Source organism: Chiloscyllium plagiosum, unplaced genomic scaffold, assembly GCF_037043375.1.
Source record: "Chiloscyllium plagiosum isolate Xiang-an unplaced genomic scaffold, Cpla_swu_hap1 HiC_scaffold_30, whole genome shotgun sequence".
Lineage (NCBI taxonomy): Eukaryota > Metazoa > Chordata > Chondrichthyes > Orectolobiformes > Hemiscylliidae > Chiloscyllium > Chiloscyllium plagiosum.
Window position 1 is genome coordinate 60,662,990 of NW_028270168.1, and position 20,836 is coordinate 60,683,825.

Genomic DNA, 20,836 nt, shown 5'->3' on the forward strand with positions numbered 1-20,836 from the left:
TGGAGGGAGGTAAGGGGGGGATGTGTGGGTGCAAGTTTTGCATTTCTTGCGGTTGCAGGGGAAGGTGCCGGGAGTGGAGGCTGGGTTGGTGGGGGGTGTGGACCTGACGAGGGAGTCACGGAGGGAGTGGTCTTTTCGGAACGCTGATAGGGGAGGGGAGGGAAATATATCCCTGGTGGTGGGGTCCGTTTGGAGGTGGCGGAAATGACGACGGATGATACGATGTATATGGAGGTTGGTGGGGTGGTAGGTGAGGACCAGGACAGAACCCCACTGGTCCTCTTTTTGACAAGAAGTTCCTCTGTTCTCGTCATCCAAAGTTCCTTAATCTTACCCCTTCTTACCTGTCACAGAGGGACAAATTCTTGCATCACTCGCAACAACTGCTCCTTAAATAGTCTCCACATGACTGCTGTGCCCTTTCTGTGGAACAATTGCTCCCAGCCTGTACTTTCCAACTCCTGTCTGATAGTGTCATAATTTCCTTTTCCCCAATTAAATATCTGCCCTTGGTAACTGCACCTTTCTCTCTTCAAAGCTGTGGTAAATGTGAGGCAGTTGTGATCACTGTCACCAAACTGTTCTCCCACCACGAGATCTGACACCTGTCCTCGCTCATTGCCGAGTATCAAATCCAAAATGGCCTCTCCCTTTGTCGGTCTGTCTACATACTGAGTAAGGAAACCCTCCTGAACACACCTGACAGAACGGCTTTATCCAAACCATCTGCACTAAGGAGGTTCCAGTCATCGACTCAGAAATGTACAGCATAGAAACAGACCCTTATGTCCAACCCGCCCATGCCGACCAGATATCCCAACCCAACCTAGTCCCACCTGCCAGCACCCGGCCCATATCATTCCAAACCCTTCCTATTCATATACCCATCCGAATGCCTCTTAAATGTTGCAATTGTACCAGCCTCCGCCACATCCTCTGGCAGCTCATTCTATACACGTACCACACCCTGCTTGAAAAAGTTGCCCCTTCGGTCTCTTTTATATCTTTCCCCTCTCACCCTAAACCTATGCCCTCTAGTTCTGGACTCCCTCACCTTAGAGAAGAGACTGTGTCTACTTATCCTATCCATGCCCCTCATGATTTTATGAACCTCTATAAGGTCACCCCTCAGCCTCTGATGCTCCAGGGAAAACAGCACCAGCCTGTTCAGCCTCTCCCTATAGCTCAAACCCTCCAACCCTGGTAACATCCTTGTAAATCTTTTCTGAAATTTTCAAGTTTCACAACATCTTTCCGATAGGAAGGAGACCAGAATTGCACACAATATTCCAAAAGTGGCCTAACCAATGTCCTGTACAGCCACAACATGACCTCCCAACTCCTGTACTCAATACTCTGACCAATAAAGGAAAGCATACCAAATGCCTTCTTCACTATCCTATCTACCTGTGATTCCACTTTCAGGGAGCTATGAACCTGCACTCCAAGGTCTCTTTGTTCAGCAACACTCCCTTAGGACTTTACCATTAAGTGTATAAGTCCTGCTAAGGTTTGCTTTCCCAAAATGCAACACCTCGCATTTATCTAAATTAACCTCCATCTGCCTCTTCTCAGCCCATTGGCCCATCTGGTCGAGATCCTGTTGTAATCTGAGGTAACTTTCTTCACTGTCCACTACACCTCCAATTTTGGTGTCATCTGCAAACTTACTAACTGTACCTCTTATGCTCGCATTCAAATCATTAATGTAAATGACAAAAATTAGAGGGCCCAGCACCGATCCTTGTGGCACTCTACTGGTCACAGGCCTCCAGTCTGAAAAACAACCCTCCACCACCACCACCCTCTGTCTTCTACCTTTGAGCCAGTTCTGTATCCAAATGGCTAGTTCTCCCTGTATTCCATGAGATCTAACCTTGCTAATCAGTCTCCCATGGGGAACCTTGTCGAAAGCCTGACTGAAGTCTATAGGTATGTCAGCAATAAAAGAACGACTAGGGTAGGAATAGGTCCAGTCAAGGATAGTAGTGGGAAGTTGCGTGTGGAGGCTGAAGAGATTGGGGAGACATTGAATGAATACTTTTCGTCAGTATTCACTCAGGAACAGGACATTGTTGCCGAATTGAATATTGAGTCACAATGAATTAAAATGGATGGCTTTGAGGTATGTAGGGAAGAGGTATTGGAAATTCTGGAAAGGGTGAAAATAGATAAGTCCCCTGGGCCTGATGGCATTTATCCTAGGATTCTCTGGGAAGCAAGGGAGGAGATTGCAGAGCCATTGGCCTTGATTTTTATGTCCTCGTTGTCTACAGGAATAGTGCCAGAAGACTGGAGGATAGCAAATGTGGTTCCCTTGTTCAAGAAGGGGAGTAGGGATAACCCTAGTAACTATAGGCCAGTGAGTCTCACTTCTGTTGTGGGCAAAGTCTTAGAGAGAATTGTAAGGGATAGGATTTATGAACATCTGGATAGGAATAATGTGATCAAGGATAGTCAGCATGGTTTTGTGAAGGGCAGGTCGTGCCTCACAAACCTTATTGAATTCTTTGAGAAGGTGACTAAGGAGGTGAACGAGGGGAAAGCGGTAGATGTGGTGTATTTGGATTTTAGTAAGACGTTTGATAAGGTTCCCCATGGTAGGCTACTGCAAAAAATACGGAAGTATGGCATTGAGGGTGAGTTGGAGGTTTGGATTAGGAATTGACTGGCTGGAAGAAGACAGAGGGTAGTAGTTGATGGTAAAGGTTCATCTTGGAGTGCAGTTACTAGCGGTGTTCCGCAAGGATCTGTTTTGGGACCATTGCTGTTTGTCATTTTTATAAATGACCTGGCAGAGGGGCTAGAAGGTTGGGTGAGCAAGTTTGTGGATGATACGAAAGTCGGTGGAGATGTTGACAGTGAGGAAAGATGTGTCAGGTTACAGCAGGATATAGATAAGTTGCAGAGCTGGGCAGAAAGGTGGGTAAATGTGAGGTGATTCACTTTGGTAAGAGTAACAAAAAGACGGGGTACTGGGCTAATGGTCGGTAGTGTGGATGAGCAGGGGGATCTTGGTGTCCATGTACACAGATCTCTGAAAGTTGCCACCCAGGTAAATAGTGCGGTGAAGAAGGCATATGGCGTACTGGCTTTTATTGGTAGAGGAATTGAGTTCCGGAGCACTGAGATCATGTTGCAGTTATATAAGACTCTGGTGTGGCCGCATCTGGAGTATTGTGTGCAGTTTTGGTCGCCATACTAGAGGAAGGATGTGGAGGCACTGGAACGGGTGCAGAGGAGGTTTACCAGGATGTTGCCTGGTATGGTAGGAAGATCGTATGAGGAAAGGCTGAGGCACTTGGGGCTGTTTTCATTGGAGAAAAGAAGGTTTAGGGGTGACTTGATAGAGGTGTACAAGATGATTAGGGGTTTAGATAGGGTCGACAGTGAGAACCTTTTTCCACGTATGGAGTCAGCTATTACAAGGGGGCATAGCTTTAAATTAAGGGGGGGTAGGTATAGGACAGATGTTCGGGGTAGGTTCTTTACTCAGCGAGTCGTGAGTTCATGGAATGCCCTGCCAGGAGCAGTGGTGGACTCTCCCTCTTTATGGGCATTTAAACGGGCATTGGATAGGCATATGGAGGATAGTGGGCTAGTGTAGGTTAGGTGGGCTTGGATCGGCGCAACATTGAGGGCCAAAGGGCCTGTACTGAGCTGTATACTTCTATGTTCTATGAAGTCCATATAGATCACATCTACTGCTCTGCCCTCATCAATCTTCTTTGTTACTTCTTCAAAAAACTCAATCAAGTTTGTGAGACATGATTTCCCACGCACAAAGCCATGTTGACTATCCCTAATCAGTCCTTTCCTTTCCAAATACATAAGTCCTGGAAAGATCACATGGAACAGCAGCAGAGCTCTTTGAACGATTACGAGAAGCAAAACTGGTAATAAACTTAAACCAAATGGGATTCGCAAAAGCAGAGGTGATGTTCTTGGGACATAACATTGGTCAAGGAAGGTTGACCCCTCGGAACACAAAGACGAAGGCTATTGAGGAATTTCCACAACCAAACTCTAAGAAAGAGGTGCTTCAATTCTTTGGACTCAGCGGATTCTATCGGAAGTTTGTTCCAGACCTCAGCAGTGTGGTGGCACTGTTAACCGATTTGCTGAAGAAGAACACAAAGTTTCGGTGGACAGAACTACGTCAGGAGGCATTCGACCATTTGAAATCAATATTAACCACCAAACCAGTTTTACTTACACCAAACTTTTCAAAACCTTTTAAAGTCACTATCGATGCGAGTGACATCGGATTGGAGCTGTACTCCAGGAAGATGAGGATGGGATTGAACTGCCAGGTGGTTACTTTTCAAAGAAACTCCACATCCACCAAAGGAAATACTCCACAATTGAAAAGGAACTATTGAGTTTGGTATGGCCTTACATTTTAATGGGTATGTCAGAACAATGTGTCAGAGACGGTTGTGTACACGGATTACAATCCTCTTGCGGGAAAGATAAAAGACAGCTAAGGGACAACATTTTCACACTGAGGGTGGTACGTGTATGGAGTGAGCTACCAGAGGAAGTGGAGGAAACTGGTACAATTGCAACATTTAAGAGGCATCTGGACGGGTATATGAATAGGAAGGGTGTGGAGGGATATGGGCCGGGTGCTGGCAGGTGGGACTAGATTGGATTGGGATATCTGGTCGGCGTGGACGGGTTGAACACAAAGGTCTGTTTCCGTGCTGTACATCTCTATGACTCTATTGTTTTATTATTGAGTTGCCCTAACTCTTATCGTTCCATGGTACAATATGACTTTCAAACATTTTGTCCCTTTTATTTTCTTGATAGTAGTTGTCCAATCACTAACCTGCAATCCACCTTCTCCTTTATCTTTGATTTTATAATTTTCTATGCAATGAAACCCACCCCTCCACTATTTGGTTTAAAGCCCTAACAGTGTCAGTTATGCAATTCACCAGGACTCTGATCCCAGCGTGATCAGGTGGAGCCCATCCCATTGGAACAGCCATCTCCTTCCCTAGCCTTGGTGTCAATGTCCCATGAATTCAAACACATTTTCTCCCACATCAATCTTTGAGCCATTTGCTTACCTCTTTAATTGCGTTATCAATTAGCTTGTGGCTCACATAATAATCGGGAGATTGTGTATTTTTGGTTCTGCTTTCTCATTTAGCCCCTAACTGCTCAAATTCCTTCATCAGAGCCTGTTTTCTCTCTCTATATATGTGAGATACAGGGAAATTGAGAATAAAGCCACAAGATTCAATTATTTTGAACAATGTTGATTAATAAAGATTTTAATATTATTCAATTTTGCATTTTCCTAACCTACACATCAATGTAAAATAACCTGTGATTTAAAAACTCATTTTCAAATTGCAGAATTATTGCAAAACATTGCAGAGGGTGAAGTTATGTGATGAGGGGCCTCACTCCTTTTTCAGGCTTTTCTCTCTTTCCTGCAATGGAATAAAATAATCTGTGTAAGAAACATTTCACCAAATGCATCTGATCAGCTGAAGTTCTGGTCAGAAATTCTTCAAAGCTTCCCCATGTGGATGAAAAAGTTGAGTCAATTTTACAGCTTACCCCGGATTTCATAGAATGACAGACGTCATGATAAGGGTATAATCACAGCTGATTGAACAATTCAATGCCTTTTTGCTCATCTCATAATCCTGTACACCACAGTTAATCAAATCTTTAACCATACTCAAAGACTATCTCCATAGTCTTCTGGGGTAGAGTGTTTGAATCATAGAACCCCCTGCCATGCAGAAAGAGGCCATTCAGCCATTACCCATTTGCACCAATCCCCCGAAGAGCAGTCCACCCAAACCAGGCCCTTATCTTATCCCTGTAACACCACATTTCCCATGGCCAACCCACCTAACCTGCACACCGACGATGGGAGGAAAGCAGAGCACCTGAAGTAAAGCTACACATCCATGAGGAGAATGTGCAAACTTCACACAGACAGTTCGATGGTAGAATTGAAACTGGGCTGCTAAGAGAGCAGGTGCTGCTCAAGGAACTGAATGGTATGCTGTTTGTCCTATGACCCACTAGGGAGGAAATTTCAAGTCCCTATCCAATCAGACCCATATGTGACTCCTGACCCAAAGTATCAGTTGCCAAGAAAACACCAAGTACAATTAGGGCTGGTCAGTAAAGCCTGGCTATGTAGCAATGCTAGATAGAGGCAGGAGGCTGGAAGAACACAGCAATGCAGGCAGCATCAACACAATCCCTCCTCCTGCTGCTGCCTGCCTTGCTGTGTTCCCTCTCCCTCCTGATGCTGAACACTACCCCTGCTCATGACTCCACCCCCATTCCCCCCACCACCACACCCACTCCAGGTACTGGCTCCGACCCCACTCCCAGCTCTATACCCACACCAGCTCCCAGCTTCCAGCCCTGCCGAGTTTTCACCATCCCCCCAGACCTCCCCCTCACTGAGGACGAACGATCAGTCCTCAGCAAAGGACTCACCTTTGTCCCCCTCCGTCCACGCATCAATGAATTTAATACACGCCGTGACATCGAACAATTCTTCCGTCGCCTCCGCATCCGAGCTTACTTTCACAATCAGGATTCCCGCACATCTTCCGAGGACCCCTTCGCCCACCTCCAACACACTGCATCCACTTGGACACCCCGTGCTGGCCTATTACCTGCCCTCGACCTCTTCATTTCCAACTGCCGCCGGGACATTAACCGCCTCAACCTGTCGACCCCCCTCCACCACTCTAACCTCTCACCCTCACAACGCGCAGCCCTCCAATCCCTCTGCTCCAATCCTGACCTCACCATCAAGCCAGCGGACAAAGGGGGCGCAGTGGTAGTCTGGCGCACTGACCTCTACATCGCTGAAGCCAAACGCCAACTCGAGGACATCTCTTTCTACTGCCCCCTCAACCATGACCCCACCCCCCATGACCAAACCATCATCTCCCAGACCATACAGAACCTCATCACCTCAGGAGATCTCCCACCCACAGCTTCCAACCTCATAGTCCGGGAACCCCGCACTGCCCAGTTCTACCTCCTTCCCAAGATCCACAAGCCTGACCACCCTGGCCGACCCATTGTCTCAGCATGCTCCTGCCCCACTGAACTCATCTCTACCTACCTCGACACTGTCCTATCCCCCCTAGTCCAGGAACTCCCCACATACGTTCGAGACACCACCCACGCCCTCCACCTCCTCTAAGACTTCCGTTTCCCCGGCCCCAATGCCTGATCTTCACCATGGATATCCAATCCCTCTACGCCTCCACCCGCCATGACTAGGGCCTCCAAGCCCTCCGTTTTTTCCTCTCCAGACGTTCCCAACAGTACCCCTCCACCGACACTCTCATTCGTTTGGCCGAACTGGTCCTCACCCTTAACAATTTCTCCTTTGAATCCTCCCACTTCCTCCAGACCAAAGGGGTAGCCATGGGCATACGTATGGGCCCCAGCTATGCCTGTCTCTTTGTTGGCTACGTAGAGCAGTTGATCTTCCGTAATTACACCGGCACCACTCCCCACGTCTTCCTCCGCTACATTGATGACTGCATTGGCGCCACCTCATCAACTTCACCAACACATTCCACCCTGACCTTAGATTTACCTGGACCATCTCTGACACCTCCCTCCCCTTCCTGGACCTCTCCATCTCCATCAGTGACGACCGACTTGACACTGATATTTTTTACAAACCCACCGACTCCCACAGCTACCTGGATTACACCTCTTCCCACCCTATCTCTTGCAAAAATGCCATCCCGTATTCCCAATTCCTCCGCCTCCGCCATATCTGCTCCCAGGAGGAGCAGTTCCACCACAGAACACACCAGATGGCCTCCTTCTTTAGAGACCGCAATTTCCCTTCCCACGTGGTTAAAGATGCCCTCCAACGCATCTCGTCCACATCCCGCACCTCCGCTCTCAGACCCCACCCCTCCAACCGCAACAAGGGCAGAACGCCCCTGGTGCTCACCTTCCACCCTACCAACCTTCGCATAAACCAAATCATCCGCCGACATTTCCGCCACCTCCAAACAGACCCCACCACCAGGGATATATTTCCCTCCCCACCCCTCTCCGCCTTCCGCAAAGACCGTTCCCTCCGTGACTACCTGGTCAGGTCCACGCCCCCCTACGACCCACCCTCCCATCCTGGCACTTTCCCCTGCCACCGCAGGAACTGTAAAACCTGTGCCCACACCTCCTCCCTCACCTCCATCCAAGGCCCTAAAGGAGCCTTCCACATCCATCAAAGTTTTACCTGCACATCCACTAATATCATTTATTGTATCCGTTGCTCCCGATGCGGTCTCCTCTACATTGGGGAGACTGGGCGCCTCCTAGCACAGCGCTTTAGGGAACATCTCCAGGACACCCGCACCAATCAACCACACCGCCCCGTGGCCCAACATTTCAACTCCCCCTCCCACTCTGCGGAGGACATGGAGGTCCTGGGCCTCCTTCACCGCCGCTCCCTCACCACCAGACCCCTGGAGGAAGAATGCCTCATCTTCCGCCTCGGAACACTTCAACCCCAGGGCATCAATGTGGACTTCAACAGTTTCCTCATTTCCCCTTCCCCCACCTCACCCTAGTTCCAAACTTCCAGCTCAGCACTGTCCCCATGACTTGTCCGGACTTGTCCTACCTGCCTATCTCCTTTTCCCCCTATCCACTCCACCCTCTCCTCCCTGACCTATCACCTTCATCTCCTCCCCCACTCACCCATTGTACTCTATGCTATTTTCTCCCCACCCCCGCCCTCCTCTAGCTTATCTCTCCACCCTTTAGGCTCTCTGCCTTTATTCCTGATGAAGGGCTTTTGCCCGAAACGTCGATTTTGAAGCTCCCTGGATGCTGCCTGAACTGCTGTGCTCTTCCAGCACCACTAATCCAGAATCTGGTTTCCAGCATCTGCAGTCATTGTTTTTACCTCGTGGTCCTCCCCCTCCTGATGCTGCCTGCCTTGCTGTGTCCCTCTCCCTCCTGGTACTGCCTGCCTTGCTGTGTTCCTCTCCCTCCTGATGCTGCCCGCCTTGCTGTGTTCCTCTCCCTCCTGATGCTGCCTGCCTTGCTGTGTTCACCCAGCCTCCTGATACTGCCTGCCTTGCTGTCTTCCTCTCCCTCCTGATACTGCCTGCCTTGCTGTGTTCCTCTCCCTCCTAATGCTGCCTGCCTTGCTGTGTCCCTCTCCCTCCTGATGCTGCCTGCCTTGCTGTGTTCCTCTCCCTCCTGATGCTGCCTGCCTTGCTGTGTTCCTCTCCCTCCTGGTACTGCCTGCCTTGCTGTGTCCCTCTCCCTCCTGATACTGCCTGCCTTGCTGTGTTCCTCTCCCTCCTGATGCTGCCTACCTTGCTGTCTTCCTCTCCCTCCTGATGCTGCCTGCCTTGCTGTGTTTATCTCCCACCTAATGCTGCCTGCCTTGCTGTGTTCCTCTCCCCCCTAATGCTGCCTGCCTTGCTGTGTTCCTCTCCCTCCTGATACTGCCTGCCTTGCTGTGTTCCTCTCCCTCCTGATGCTGCCTGCCTTGCTGTGTCCCTCTCCCTCCTGATACTGCCTGCCTTGCTGTGTTCCTCTCACTCCTGATACTGCCTGCCTTGCTGTGTCACTCTCCCTCCTGATGCTGCCTGCCTTGCTGTGTCCCTCTCCCTCCTGATGCTGCCTGCCTTGCTGTGTTCCTCTCCCTCCTGATGCTGCCTGCCTTGCTGTGTTCCTCTCCCACCTGATGCTGCCTGCCTTGCTGTGTTTATCTCCCTCCTAATGCTGCCTGCCTTGCTGTGTTCCTCTCCCTCCTGATACTGCCTGCCTTGCTGTGTTCCTCTCCCTCCTGATGCTGCCTGCCTTGCTGTGTTCCTCTCCCTCCTGATGCTGCCTGCCTTGCTGTGTTCCTCTCCCTCCTGATACTGCCTGCCTTGCTGTGTTCCTCTCCCTCCTGATGCTGCCTGCCTTGCTGTGTTCCTCTCCCACCTGATGCTGCCTGCCTTGCTGTGTTTATCTCCCTCCTAATGCTGCCTGCCTTGCTGTGTTCCTCTCCCTCCTGATACTGCCTGCCTTGCTGTGTCACTCTCCCTCCTGATGCTGCCTGCCTTGCTGTGTCCCTCTCCCTCCTGATGCTGCCTGCCTTGCTGTGTTCCTCTCCCTCCTGATGCTGCCTGCCTTGCTGTGTCCCTCTCCCTCCTGATGCTGTCTGCCTTGCTGTGTCCCTCTCCCTCCTAATGCTGCCTGCCTTGCTGTGTCCCTCTCCCTCCTGATACTGCCTGCCTTGCTGTGTTCCTCTCACTCCTGATACTGCCTGCCTTGCTGTGTCACTCTCCCTCCTGATGCTGCCTGCCTTGCTGTGTCCCTCTCCCTCCTGATGCTGCCTGTCTTGCTGTGTCACTCTCCCTCCTGATGCTGCCTGCCTTGCTGTGTTCCTCTCTCTCCTGATACTGCCTGCCTTGCTGTGTCCCCCAGCCTCCTGATGCTGCCTGCCTTGCTGTGTCCCTCTCCCTCCAGATGCTGCCTGCCTTGCTGTCTTCCTCTCCCTACTGATCCTGCCTGCCTTGCTGTGTCCCTCTCCCTCCTGATACTGCCTGCCTTGCTGTGTTCCTCTCCCTCCTGATGCTGCCTGCCTTGCTGTGTTCCTCTCCCTCCTAATGCTGCCTGCCTTGCCGTGTTCTCCCAGCCTCCTGATACTGCCTGCCTTGCTGTCTTCCTCTCCCTCCTTATGCTGTCTGCCTTGCTGTCTTCCTCTCCCTCCTGGTACTGCCTGCCTTGCTGTGTCCCTCTCCCTCCTGATACTGCCTGCCTTGCTGTCTTCCTCTCCCTCCTGATGCTGCCTGCCTTGCTGTCTTCCTCTCCCTCCTGATGCTGCCTGCCTTGCTGTGTTTATCTCCCTCCTAATGCTGCCTGCCTTGCTGTGCCCCTATCCCTCCTGATACTGCCTGCCTTGCTGTGTTCCCCTCCCTCCTGATACTGCCTGCCTTGCTGTGTTCCTCTCCCACCTGATGCTGCCTGCCTTGCTGTGTCCCTCTCCCTCCTGATACTGCCTGCCTTGCTGTGTTCCTCTCCCTCCTGATACTGCCTGCCTTGCTGTGTCCCTCTCCCACCTGATGCTGCCTGCCTTGCTGTCTTCCTCTCCCTCCTGATGCTGCCTGACTTGCTGTGTCCCTCTCCCTCCTGGTACTGCCTGCCTTGCTGTCTTCCTCTCCCTCCTGATGCTGCCTGCCTTGCTGTGTTCCTCTCCCACCTGATGCTGCCTGCCTTGCTGTGTTCCCCTCCCTCCTGATACTGCCTGCCTTGCTGTGTTCCTCTCCCACCTGATGCTCCCTGCCTTGCTGTGTCCCTCTCCCTCCTGATACTGCCTGTTTGCTGTCTTCCTATCCCTCCTGATGCTGCCTTCCTTGCTGTGTTCACCCAGCCTCCTGATACTGCCTGCCTTGCTGTCTTCCTCTCCCTCCTGATGCGGCCTGCCATGCTGTGTTTATCTCCTTCCTAATGCTGCCTGCCTTGCTGTGTTCCTCTCCCACCTGATGCTGCCTGCCTTGCTGTGTCCCTCTCCCTCCTGATACTGCCTGCCTTGCTATGTTCCTCTCCCTCCTGATGCTGCTTGCCTTGCTGTGTTCCTCTCTCTCCTGATGCTGCTTGCCTTGCTGTGTCCCTCTCCCTCCTGATGCTGCCTGCCTTGCTGTGTTCCTCTCTCTCCTGATACTGCCTGCCTTGCTGTGTCCCCCAGCCTCCTGATGCTGCCTGCCTTGCTGTGTCCCTCTCCCTCCAGATGCTGCCTGCCTTGCTGTCTTCCTCTCCCTCCTGATGCTGCCTGCCTTGCTGTGTCCCCCAGCCTCCTGATGCTGCCTGCCTTGCTGTGTCCCCCAGCCTCCTGATGCTGCCTGCCTTGCTGTGTCCCTCTCCCTCCAGATGCTGCCTGCCTTGCTGTGTTCCTCTCCCACCTGATGCTGCCTGCCTTGCTGTGTCCCTCTCCCTCCTGATACTGCCTGCCTTGCTATGTTCCTCTCCCTCCTGATGCTGCTTGCCTTGCTGTGTCCCTCTCCCTCCTGATACTGCCTGCCTTGCTGTGTCCATCTCCCTCCTGATGCTGCCTGCCTTGCTGTGTCCCTCTCCCTCCTGATACTGCCTGCCTTGCTGTGTCCATCTCCCTCCTGATGCTGCCTGCCTTGCTGTGTCCATCTCCCTCCTGATGCTGCCTGCCTTGCTGTGTCCCTCTCCCTCCTGATACTGCCTGCCTTGCTGTGTCCATCTCCCTCCTGATGCTGCCTGCCTTGCTGTGTCCCTCTCCCTCCTGATGCTGCCTGCCTTGCTGTGTTCCTCTCCCACCTGATGCTGCCTGCCTTGCTGTGTCCCTCTCCCTCCTGATACTGCCTGCCTTGCTATGTTCCCTCTCCCTCCTGATGCTGCCTTCCTTGCTGTGTTCCTCTCCCTCCTGATGCTGCCTGCCTTGCTGTGTCACTCTCCCTCCTGATACTGCCTGCCTTGCTGTGTTCCTCTCGCTCCTGATGCTGCCTGCCTTGCTGTCTTCCTCTCCCTCCTGATGCTGCCTGCCTTGCCGTGTTCTCCCAGCCTCCTGATACTGCCGGCCTTGCTGTCTTCCTCTCCCTCCTTATGCTGTCTGCCTTGCTATCTTCCTCTCCCTCCTAATGCTGCCTGCCTTGCTGTGTCCCTCTCCCTCCTGATGCTGCATGCCTTGCTGTGTCGCTCTCCCTCCTGATACTGCCTGCCTTGCTGTGTTCCTCTCCCACCTGATGCTGCCTGCCTTGCTGTGTCCCTCTCCCTCCTGATACTGCCTGCCTTGCTGTGTCCCTCTCCCTCCTGATGCTGCCTTCCTTGCTGTGTTCCTCTCCCTCCTGATGCTGCCTGCCTTGCTGTGTCACTCTCCCTCCTGATACTGCCTGCCTTGCTGTGTTCCCCCAGCCTCCTGATGCTGCCTGCCTTGCTATGTTCCCTCTCCCTCCTGATGCTGCCTTCCTTGCTGTGTTCCTTTCCCTCCTGATGCTGCCTGCCTTGCTGTGTCACTCTCCCTCCTGATACTGCCTGCCTTGCTGTGTTCCTCTCGCTCCTGATGCTGCCTGCCTTGCTGTGTTCCCCCAGCCTCCTGATGCTGCCTGCCTTGCTGTGTTCCTCTCCCTCCTGATGCTGCCTGCCTTGCAGTGTCCCTCTCCCACCTGATGCTGCCTGCTTTGCTGTGTTTATCTCAATCCTAATGCTGCCTGCCTTGCTGTGTTCATCTCCCTCCTGATGCTGCCTGCCTTGCTGTGTCCCTCTCCCTCCTGAAATTGCCTGCCTTGCTGTGTCCCTCTCCCTCCTGATGCTGCCTGCCTTGCTGTCTTCCTCTCCCTCCAGATGCTGCCTGCCTTGCCGTGTTCTCCCAGCCTCCTGATACTGCCTGCCTTGCTGTGTTCCTCTCCCACCTGATGCTGCCTGCCTTGCTGTGTCCCTCTCCCTCCTGATACTGCCTGCCTTGCTATGTTCCCTCTCCCTCCTGATGCTGCCTTCCTTGCTGTGTTCCTCTCCCTCCTGATGCTGCCTGCCTTGCTGTGTCACTCTCCCTCCTGATACTGCCTGCCTTGCTGTGTTCCTCTCGCTCCTGATGCTGCCTGCCTTGCTGTCTTCCTCTCCCTCCTGATGCTGCCTGCCTTGCCGTGTTCTCCCAGCCTCCTGATACTGCCGGCCTTGCTGTCTTCCTCTCCCTCCTTATGCTGTCTGCCTTGCTATCTTCCTCTCCCTCCTAATACTGCCTGCCTTGCTGTGTCCCTCTCCCTCCTGATGCTGCATGCCTTGCTGTGTCGCTCTCCCTCCTGATACTGCCTGCCTTGCTGTGTTCCTCTCCCACCTGATGCTGCCTGCCTTGCTGTGTCCCTCTCCCTCCTGATACTGCCTGCCTTGCTATGTTCCCTCTCCCTCCTGATGCTGCCTGCCTTGCTGTGTTCCTCTCCCTCCTGATGCTGCCTGCCTTGCTGTGTCACTCTCCCTCCTGATACTGCCTGCCTTGCTGTGTTCCCCCAGCCTCCTGATGCTGCCTGCCTTGCTGTGTCCCTCTCCCACCTGATGCTGCCTGCTTTGCTGTGTTTATCTCAATCCTAATGCTGCCTGCCTTGCTGTGTCCCTCTCCCTCCTGAAATTGCCTGCCTTGCTGTGTCCCTCTCCCTCCTGATGCTGCCTGCCTTGCTGTCTTCCTCTCCCTCCAGATGCTGCCTGCCTTGCCGTGTTCTCCCAGCCTCCTGATACTGCCTGCCTTGCTGTCTTCATCTCCCTCCTGATGCTGCCTGCCTTGCTGTGTTCACCCAGCCTACTTATGCTGCCTGCCTTGCTGTGTTCCTCTCCTTCCTGATGCTGCCTGCCTTGCTGTGTTCCTCTCCCACCTGATGCTGCCTGCCTTGCTGTGTCCCTCTTCCTCCTGATCCTGCCTGCCTTGCTATGTTCCCTCTCCCTCCTGATGTTGCCTTCCTTGCTGTGTTCCTCTCCCTCCTGATGCTGCCTGCCTTGCTGTGTCACTCTCCCTCCTGATACTGCCTGCCTTGCTGTGTTCCCCCAGCCTCCTGATGCTGCCTGCCTTGCTGTGTTCCTCTCCCTCCTGATGCTGCCTGCCTTGCTGTGTCACTCTCCCTCCTGATGCTGCCTGCCTTGCTGTGTTCATCTCCCTCCTGATGCTGCCTGCCTTGCTGTGTTCCTCTCCCTCCTGATGCTGCCTGCCTTGTTATCTTCCTCTCCCTCCTGATACTGCCAGCCTTGCTGTGTTTATCTCCCTCCTAATGCTGCCTGCCTTGCTGTGTCCCTCTCCCACCTGATGCTGCCTGCTTTGCTGTGTTTATCTCAATCCTAATGCTGCCTGCCTTGCTGTGTTCCTCTCCCTCCTGATGCTGCCTGCCTTGCTGTGTCCCTCTCCCACCTGATGCTGCCTGCTTTGCTGTGTTTATCTCAATCCTAATGCTGCCTGCCTTGCTGTGTTCATCTCCCTCCTGATGCTGCCTTCCTTGCTGTGTTCCTCTCCCTCCTGATGCTGCCTGCCTTGCTGTGTCACTCTCCCTCCTGATACTGCCTGCCTTGCTGTGTTCCTCTCGCTCCTGATGCTGCCTGCCTTGCTGTCTTCCTCTCCCTCCTGATGCTGCCTGCCTTGCCGTGTTCTCCCAGCCTCCTGATACTGCCGGCCTTGCTGTCTTCCTCTCCCTCCTTATGCTGTCTGCCTTGCTATCTTCCTCTCCCTCCTAATGCTGCCTGCCTTGCTGTGTCCCTCTCCCTCCTGATGCTGCATGCCTTGCTGTGTCGCTCTCCCTCCTGATACTGCCTGCCTTGCTGTGTTCCTCTCCCGCCTGATGCTGCCTGCCTTGCTGTGTCCCTCTCCCTCCTGATACTGCCTGCCTTGCTATGTTCCCTCTCCCTCCTGATGCTGCCTTCCTTGCTGTGTTCCTCTCCCTCCTGATGCTGCCTGCCTTGCTGTGTCACTCTCCCTCCTGATACTGCCTGCCTTGCTGTGTTCCCCCAGCCTCCTGATGCTGCCTGCCTTGCTGTGTCCCTCTCCCACCTGATGCTGCCTGCTTTGCTGTGTTTATCTCAATCCTAATGCTGCCTGCCTTGCTGTGTCCCTCTCCCTCCTGAAATTGCCTGCCTTGCTGTGTCACTCTCCCTCCTGATACTGCCTGCCTTGCTGTGTTCCCCCAGCCTCCTGATGCTGCCTGCCTTGCTGTGTTCCTCTCCCTCCTGATGCTGCCTGCCTTGCAGTGTCCCTCTCCCACCTGATGCTGCCTGCTTTGCTGTGTTTATCTCAATCCTAATGCTGCCTGCCTTGCTGTGTCCCTCTCCCTCCTGAAATTGCCTGCCTTGCTGTGTCACTCTCCCTCCTGATACTGCCTGCCTTGCTGTGTTCCTCTCCCTCCTGATGCTGCCTGCCTTGCTGTGTTCCTCTCCCACCTGATGCTGCCTGCCTTGCTGTGTCCCTCTTCCTCCTGATCCTGCCTGCCTTGCTATGTTCCCTCTCCCTCCTGATGTTGCCTGCCTTGCTGTGTTTATCTCAATCCTAATGCTGCCTGCCTTGCTGTGTTCATCTCCCTCCTGATGCTGCCTGCCTTGCTGTGTTCCTCTCCCTCCTGATGCTGCCTGCCTTGCTGTGTTTATCTCCCTCCTAATGCTGCCTGCCTTGCTGTGTCCCTCTCCCACCTGATGCTGCCTGCCTTGCTGTGTTCCTCCAGCCTCCTGATGCTCCCTGCCTTGCTGTGTTCCTCCAGCCTCCTGATGCTGCCTGCCTTGCTGTGTTCCTCTCCTTCCTGATGCTGCCTGCCTTGCTGTGTTCCTCTCCCTCCTGGTACTGCCAGCCTTGCTGTGTCCCTCTCCCTTTTGATACTGCCTGCCTTGCTGTGTTCCTCTCCCTCCTGATGCTGCCTGCCTTGCTGTCTTCCTCTCCCTCCCGATGCTGCCTGCCTTGCTGTGTTTATCTCCCTCCTAATGCTGCCTGCCTTGCTGTCTTCCTCTCCCTCCCGATGCTGCCTGCCTTGCTGTGTCCCTCTCCCTCCTGATGCTGCCTGCCTTGCTGTGTCCCTCTCCCTCCTGATGCTGCCTGCCTTGCTGTGTCCATCTCCCTCCTGATACTGCCTGCCTTGCTGTGTACCTCTCCCTCCTGATACTGCCTGCCTTGCTGTGTTCCTCTCGCTCCTGATACTGCCTGCCTTGCTGTGTTCCTCTTCCTCCTGTTCCTGCCTGCCTTGCTGTTCCTCTCTCTCCTGATGCTGCCTGCCTTGCTGTGTTCCAATCCCTCCTGATGCTGCCTGCCTTGCTGTGTCCCTCTCCCTCCTGATGCTGCCTGCCTTGCTGTTTTCCCTCTCCCTCCTGATGCTGCCTGCCTTGCTGTGTCCCTCTCCCTCCTGATGCTGCCTGCCTAGCTGTGTAGCTCTCCCTCCTGATACTGCCTGCCTTGCTGTGTCCATCTCCCTCCTGATACTGCCTGCCTTGCTGTGTCCCTCTCCCTCCTGATGCTGCCTGCCTTGCTGTGTCCCTCTCCCTCCTGATGCTGCCTGCCTCGCTGTGTACCTCTCCCTCCTGATACTGCCTGCCTTGCTGTGTTCCTCTCGCTCCTGATACTGCCTGCCTTGCTGTGTTCCTCTTCCTCCTGTTCCTGCCTGCCTTGCTGTGTCCCTCTCCCTCCTGATGCTGCCTGCCTTGCTGTGTTCCTCTCCCTCCTGATACTGCCTGACTTGCTGTGTCCCTCTCCCTCCTGATGCTGCCTGCCTTGCTGTGTCCCTCTCCCTCCTGGTACTGCCTGCCTTGCTGTGTTCCTCTCCCTCCTGATGCTGCCTGCCTTGCTGTGTTCCCCTCCCTCCTGATGCTGCCTGCCTTGCTGTGTTCCTCTCCCTCCTGATGCTGCCTGCCTTGCTGAGTTCACCCAGCCTCCTGATGCTGCATGCCTTGCTGTGTCCCTCTCCCTCCAGTTACTGCCTGCCTTGCTGTCTTCCTCTCCCTCCTGATGCTGCCTGCCTTGCTGTGTTCCTCTCCTTCCCAATGCTGCCTGCCTTGCTGTGTCCATCTCCCTCCTGATGCTGCCTGCCTTGCTGTGTCCCTCTCCCTCCTGATACTGCCTGCCTTGCTGTGTTCCTCTTCCTCCTGATGCTGCCTGCCTTGCTGTGTCCCTCTCCCTCCTGATACTGCCTGCCTTGCTGTGTTCCTCTTCCTCCTGTTCCTGCCTGCCTTGCTGTTCCTCTCCCTCCTGATACTGCCTGACTTGCTGTGTTCCTCTTCCTCCTGATGCTGCCTGCCTTGCTGTGTCCCTCTCCCTCCTGATACTGCCTGCCTTGCTGTGTTCCTCTTCCTCCGGTTACTGCCTGCCTTGCTGTTCCTCTCCCTCCTGATACTGCCTGACTTGCTGTGTCCCTCTCCCTCCTGATACTGCCTGCCTTCTGTGTTCCCTCTCCCTCCTGATACTGCCTGCCTTGCTGTGTCACTCTCCCTCCTGATGCTGCCTGCCTTGCTGTGTCCCTCTCCCTCCTGATGCTGCCTGCCTTGCTGTGTTCCTCTCCCTCCTGATACTGCCTGCCTTGCTGTGTCACTCTCCCTCCTGATACTGCCTGCCTGGCTGTGTTCCCCCAGCCTCCTGATGCTGCCTGCCTTGCTGTGTTCCTCTCCCTCCTGATGCTGCCTGCCTTGCTGTGTCCCTCTCCCTCCTGATGCTGCCTGCCTTGCTGTGTTTATCTCCCTCCTAATGCTGCCTGCCTTGCTGTGTCACTCTCCCTCCTGATACTGCCTGCCTTGCTGTGTTCCTCCAGCCTACTGATGCTCCCTGCCTTGCTGTGTTCCTCTCCCTCCTGATGCTGCCTGCCTTGCTGTGTTCCTCTCCCTCCTGATGCTGCCTGCCTTGCTGTGTTTATCTCCCTCCTGATGCTGCCTGCCTTGCTGTCTTCCTCTCCCTCCTGATACTGCCTGCCTTGTTGGGTTCCCCCAGCCTACTGATGCTGCCTGCCTTGCTGTGTTCCCTCTCCCACCTGATGCTGCCTGCCTTGCTGTGTTCCTCTCCCTCCTGATGCTGCCTGTCTTGCTGTGTTGATCTCCCTCCTAATGCTGCCTGCCTTGCTGTGTCCCTCTCCCTCCTGATACTGCCTGCCTTGCTGTGTCCCTCTCCCTCCTGATACTGCCTGTCTTGCTGTGTTCCTCTCCCCCCTGATGCTGCCTGCCTTGCTGTGTTTCTCTCCCTCCTGATGCTGCCTGCCTTGCTGTGTCCCTCTCCCTCCTGGTACTGTCTGCCTTGCTGTGTTCCTCTCCATCCTGATGCTGCCTGCCTTGGTGTCTTCCCCTCCCTCCTGATACTGCCTGCATTGCTGTCTTCCTCTCCCTCCTGATGGTGCCTGCCTTGCTCTGTCCCTCTCCCTCCTGATGCTGCCTGCCTTGCTCTGTCCCTCTCCCTCCTGATGCTGCCTGCCTTGCTGTGTTCCTCTCCCTCCTGATGCTGCCTGCCTTGCTGTGTTTATCTCAATCCTAATGCTGCCTGCCTTGCTGTGTTCCTCTCCCTCCGGATGCTGCCTGCCTTGCTGTGTTCCTCTCCCTCCTGATACTGCCAGCCTTGCTGTGTTTGTCTCCCTCCTAATGCTGCCTGCCTTGCTGTGTCCCTCTCCCTCCTGAAACTGCCTGCCTTGCTGTTTTCCCTCTCCCTCCTGATACTGCCTGCCTTGCTGTCTTCATCTCCCTCCTGATGCTGCCTGCCTTGCTGTGTTCCTCTCCCTCCTGATGCTGCCTGCCTTGCTGTCTTCCTCTACCTCCTGATGCTGCCTGCCTTGCTGTGTTTATCTCCCTCCTAATGCTGCCTGCCTTGCTGTGTTCCTCTCGCTCCTGATACTGCCTGCCTTGCTGTGTTCCTCTTCCTCCTGTTCCTGCCTGCCTTGCTGTTCCTCTCCCTCCTGATGCTGCCTGCCTTGCTGTGTCCCTCTCCCTCCGGTTACTGCCTGCCTTGCTGTTCCTCTCCCTCCTGATACTGCCTGCCTTGCTGTGTTTATCTCCCTCCTGATACTGCCTGCCTTGCTGTCTTCCTCTCCATCCTGATGCTGCCTGCCTTGGTGTCTTCCCCTCCCTCCTGATACTGCCTGCCTTGCTGTCTTCCTCTCCCTCCTGATGGTGCCTGCCTTGCTCTGTCCCTCTCCCTCCTGATGCTGCCTGCCTTGCTGTGTTCCTCTCCCTCCTGATGCTGCCTGCCTTGCTGTGTTTATCTCAATCCGAATGCTGCCTGCCTTGCTGTGTTCATCTCCCTCCTGATGCTGCCTGCCTTGCTGTGTTCCTCTCCCTCCTGATGCTGCCTGCCTTGTTGTCTTCCTCTCCCTCCTGATACTGCCTGCCTTGCTGTGGTTATCTCCTAGCAAATGCTGCCTGCCTTTCTGGGTTCACCCAGCCTCCTGATGCTGCCTGCCTTGCTGTCTTCCTCTCCCTCCTGATGCTGCCTGCCTTGCTGTCTTCCTCTCCCTCCTGATGCTGCCTGCCTTGCTGTCTTCCTCTCCCTCCTGATGCTGCCTGCCTTGCTGTGTCCCTCTCCCTCCTGATGCTGCCTGCCTTGCTGTGTTTATCTCCCTCCTAATGCTGCCTGCCTTGCTGTCTTCCTCTCCCTCCTGATGCTGCCTGCCTTGCTGTGTCCCTCTCACTCCTAATACTGCCTGCCTTGCTGTGTTCCTCTCCCTCCTGCTGTTGCCTGCCTTGCTGTGTTCCTCCGCCTCCTGATACTGCCTGCCTTGCTGTGTTCCTCTCCCTCCTGCTGCTGCCTTCTTTGCTGTGTTCCTCTCCCTCCTGTTGCTGCCTGCCTTGCTGTGTTCCCTTGCCTCCTGATACTGCCTGCCTTGCTATGTTCCTCTCCCTCCTGATGCTGCCTGCCTTGCTGTGTCCCTCTCCCTCCTGATACTGCCTGCCTTGCTGTGTTCCTCTCCCTCCTGATGCTGCCTGCCTTGCTGCCTTCCTCTCCCTCCTGATGCTGCCTGCCTTGCTGTGTCCCTCTCCCTCCTGATGCTGCCTGCCTTGCTGTGTTCCTCTCCTTCCTGATGCTGCCTGTCTTGCTGTGTCCCTCTCCCTCCTGATACTGCCTGCCTTGCTGTGTTCCTCTCCCTCCTGATACTGCCTGCCTTGCTGCGTTCCTCTCCCTCCTTGCTGTGTCCCTCACCCTAAGGCAGGCAGTACCAGGAGGGAGAGGAACACAGCAAGGCAGGCAGTATCAGGAGGGAGAGGGACACAGCAAGGCAGGCAGTACCAGGAGGGAGAGGAACACAGCAAGGCAGGCAGTATCAGGAGGGAAAGGGACAGAGGAAGGCAGGCAGTATCAGGAGGGAGAGGAACACAGCAAGGGCTGCAGTATCAGGAGGCTGGGTGAACACAGCAAGGCAGGCAGCAT

The 20,836-nt window shown here is 54.3% G+C and overlaps 1 protein-coding gene across 1 annotated transcript in view; it reads right to left on the minus strand.

Annotated features, from left to right (window-relative positions):
• Positions 1 to 5,417: 5,417 nt before the first annotated feature.
• The window catches only part of LOC148142231 (microtubule-actin cross-linking factor 1, isoforms 6/7-like), a 38,898-nt gene continuing 23,479 nt past the window's right edge, over positions 5,418 to 20,836 (minus strand). The window contains exon 8 of the mRNA XM_087976990.1: positions 5,418 to 5,447. Within this exon, the coding sequence (XP_087833116.1) occupies positions 5,418 to 5,447 (30 nt within the window). The remainder of the gene's footprint in view (positions 5,448 to 20,836) is intronic.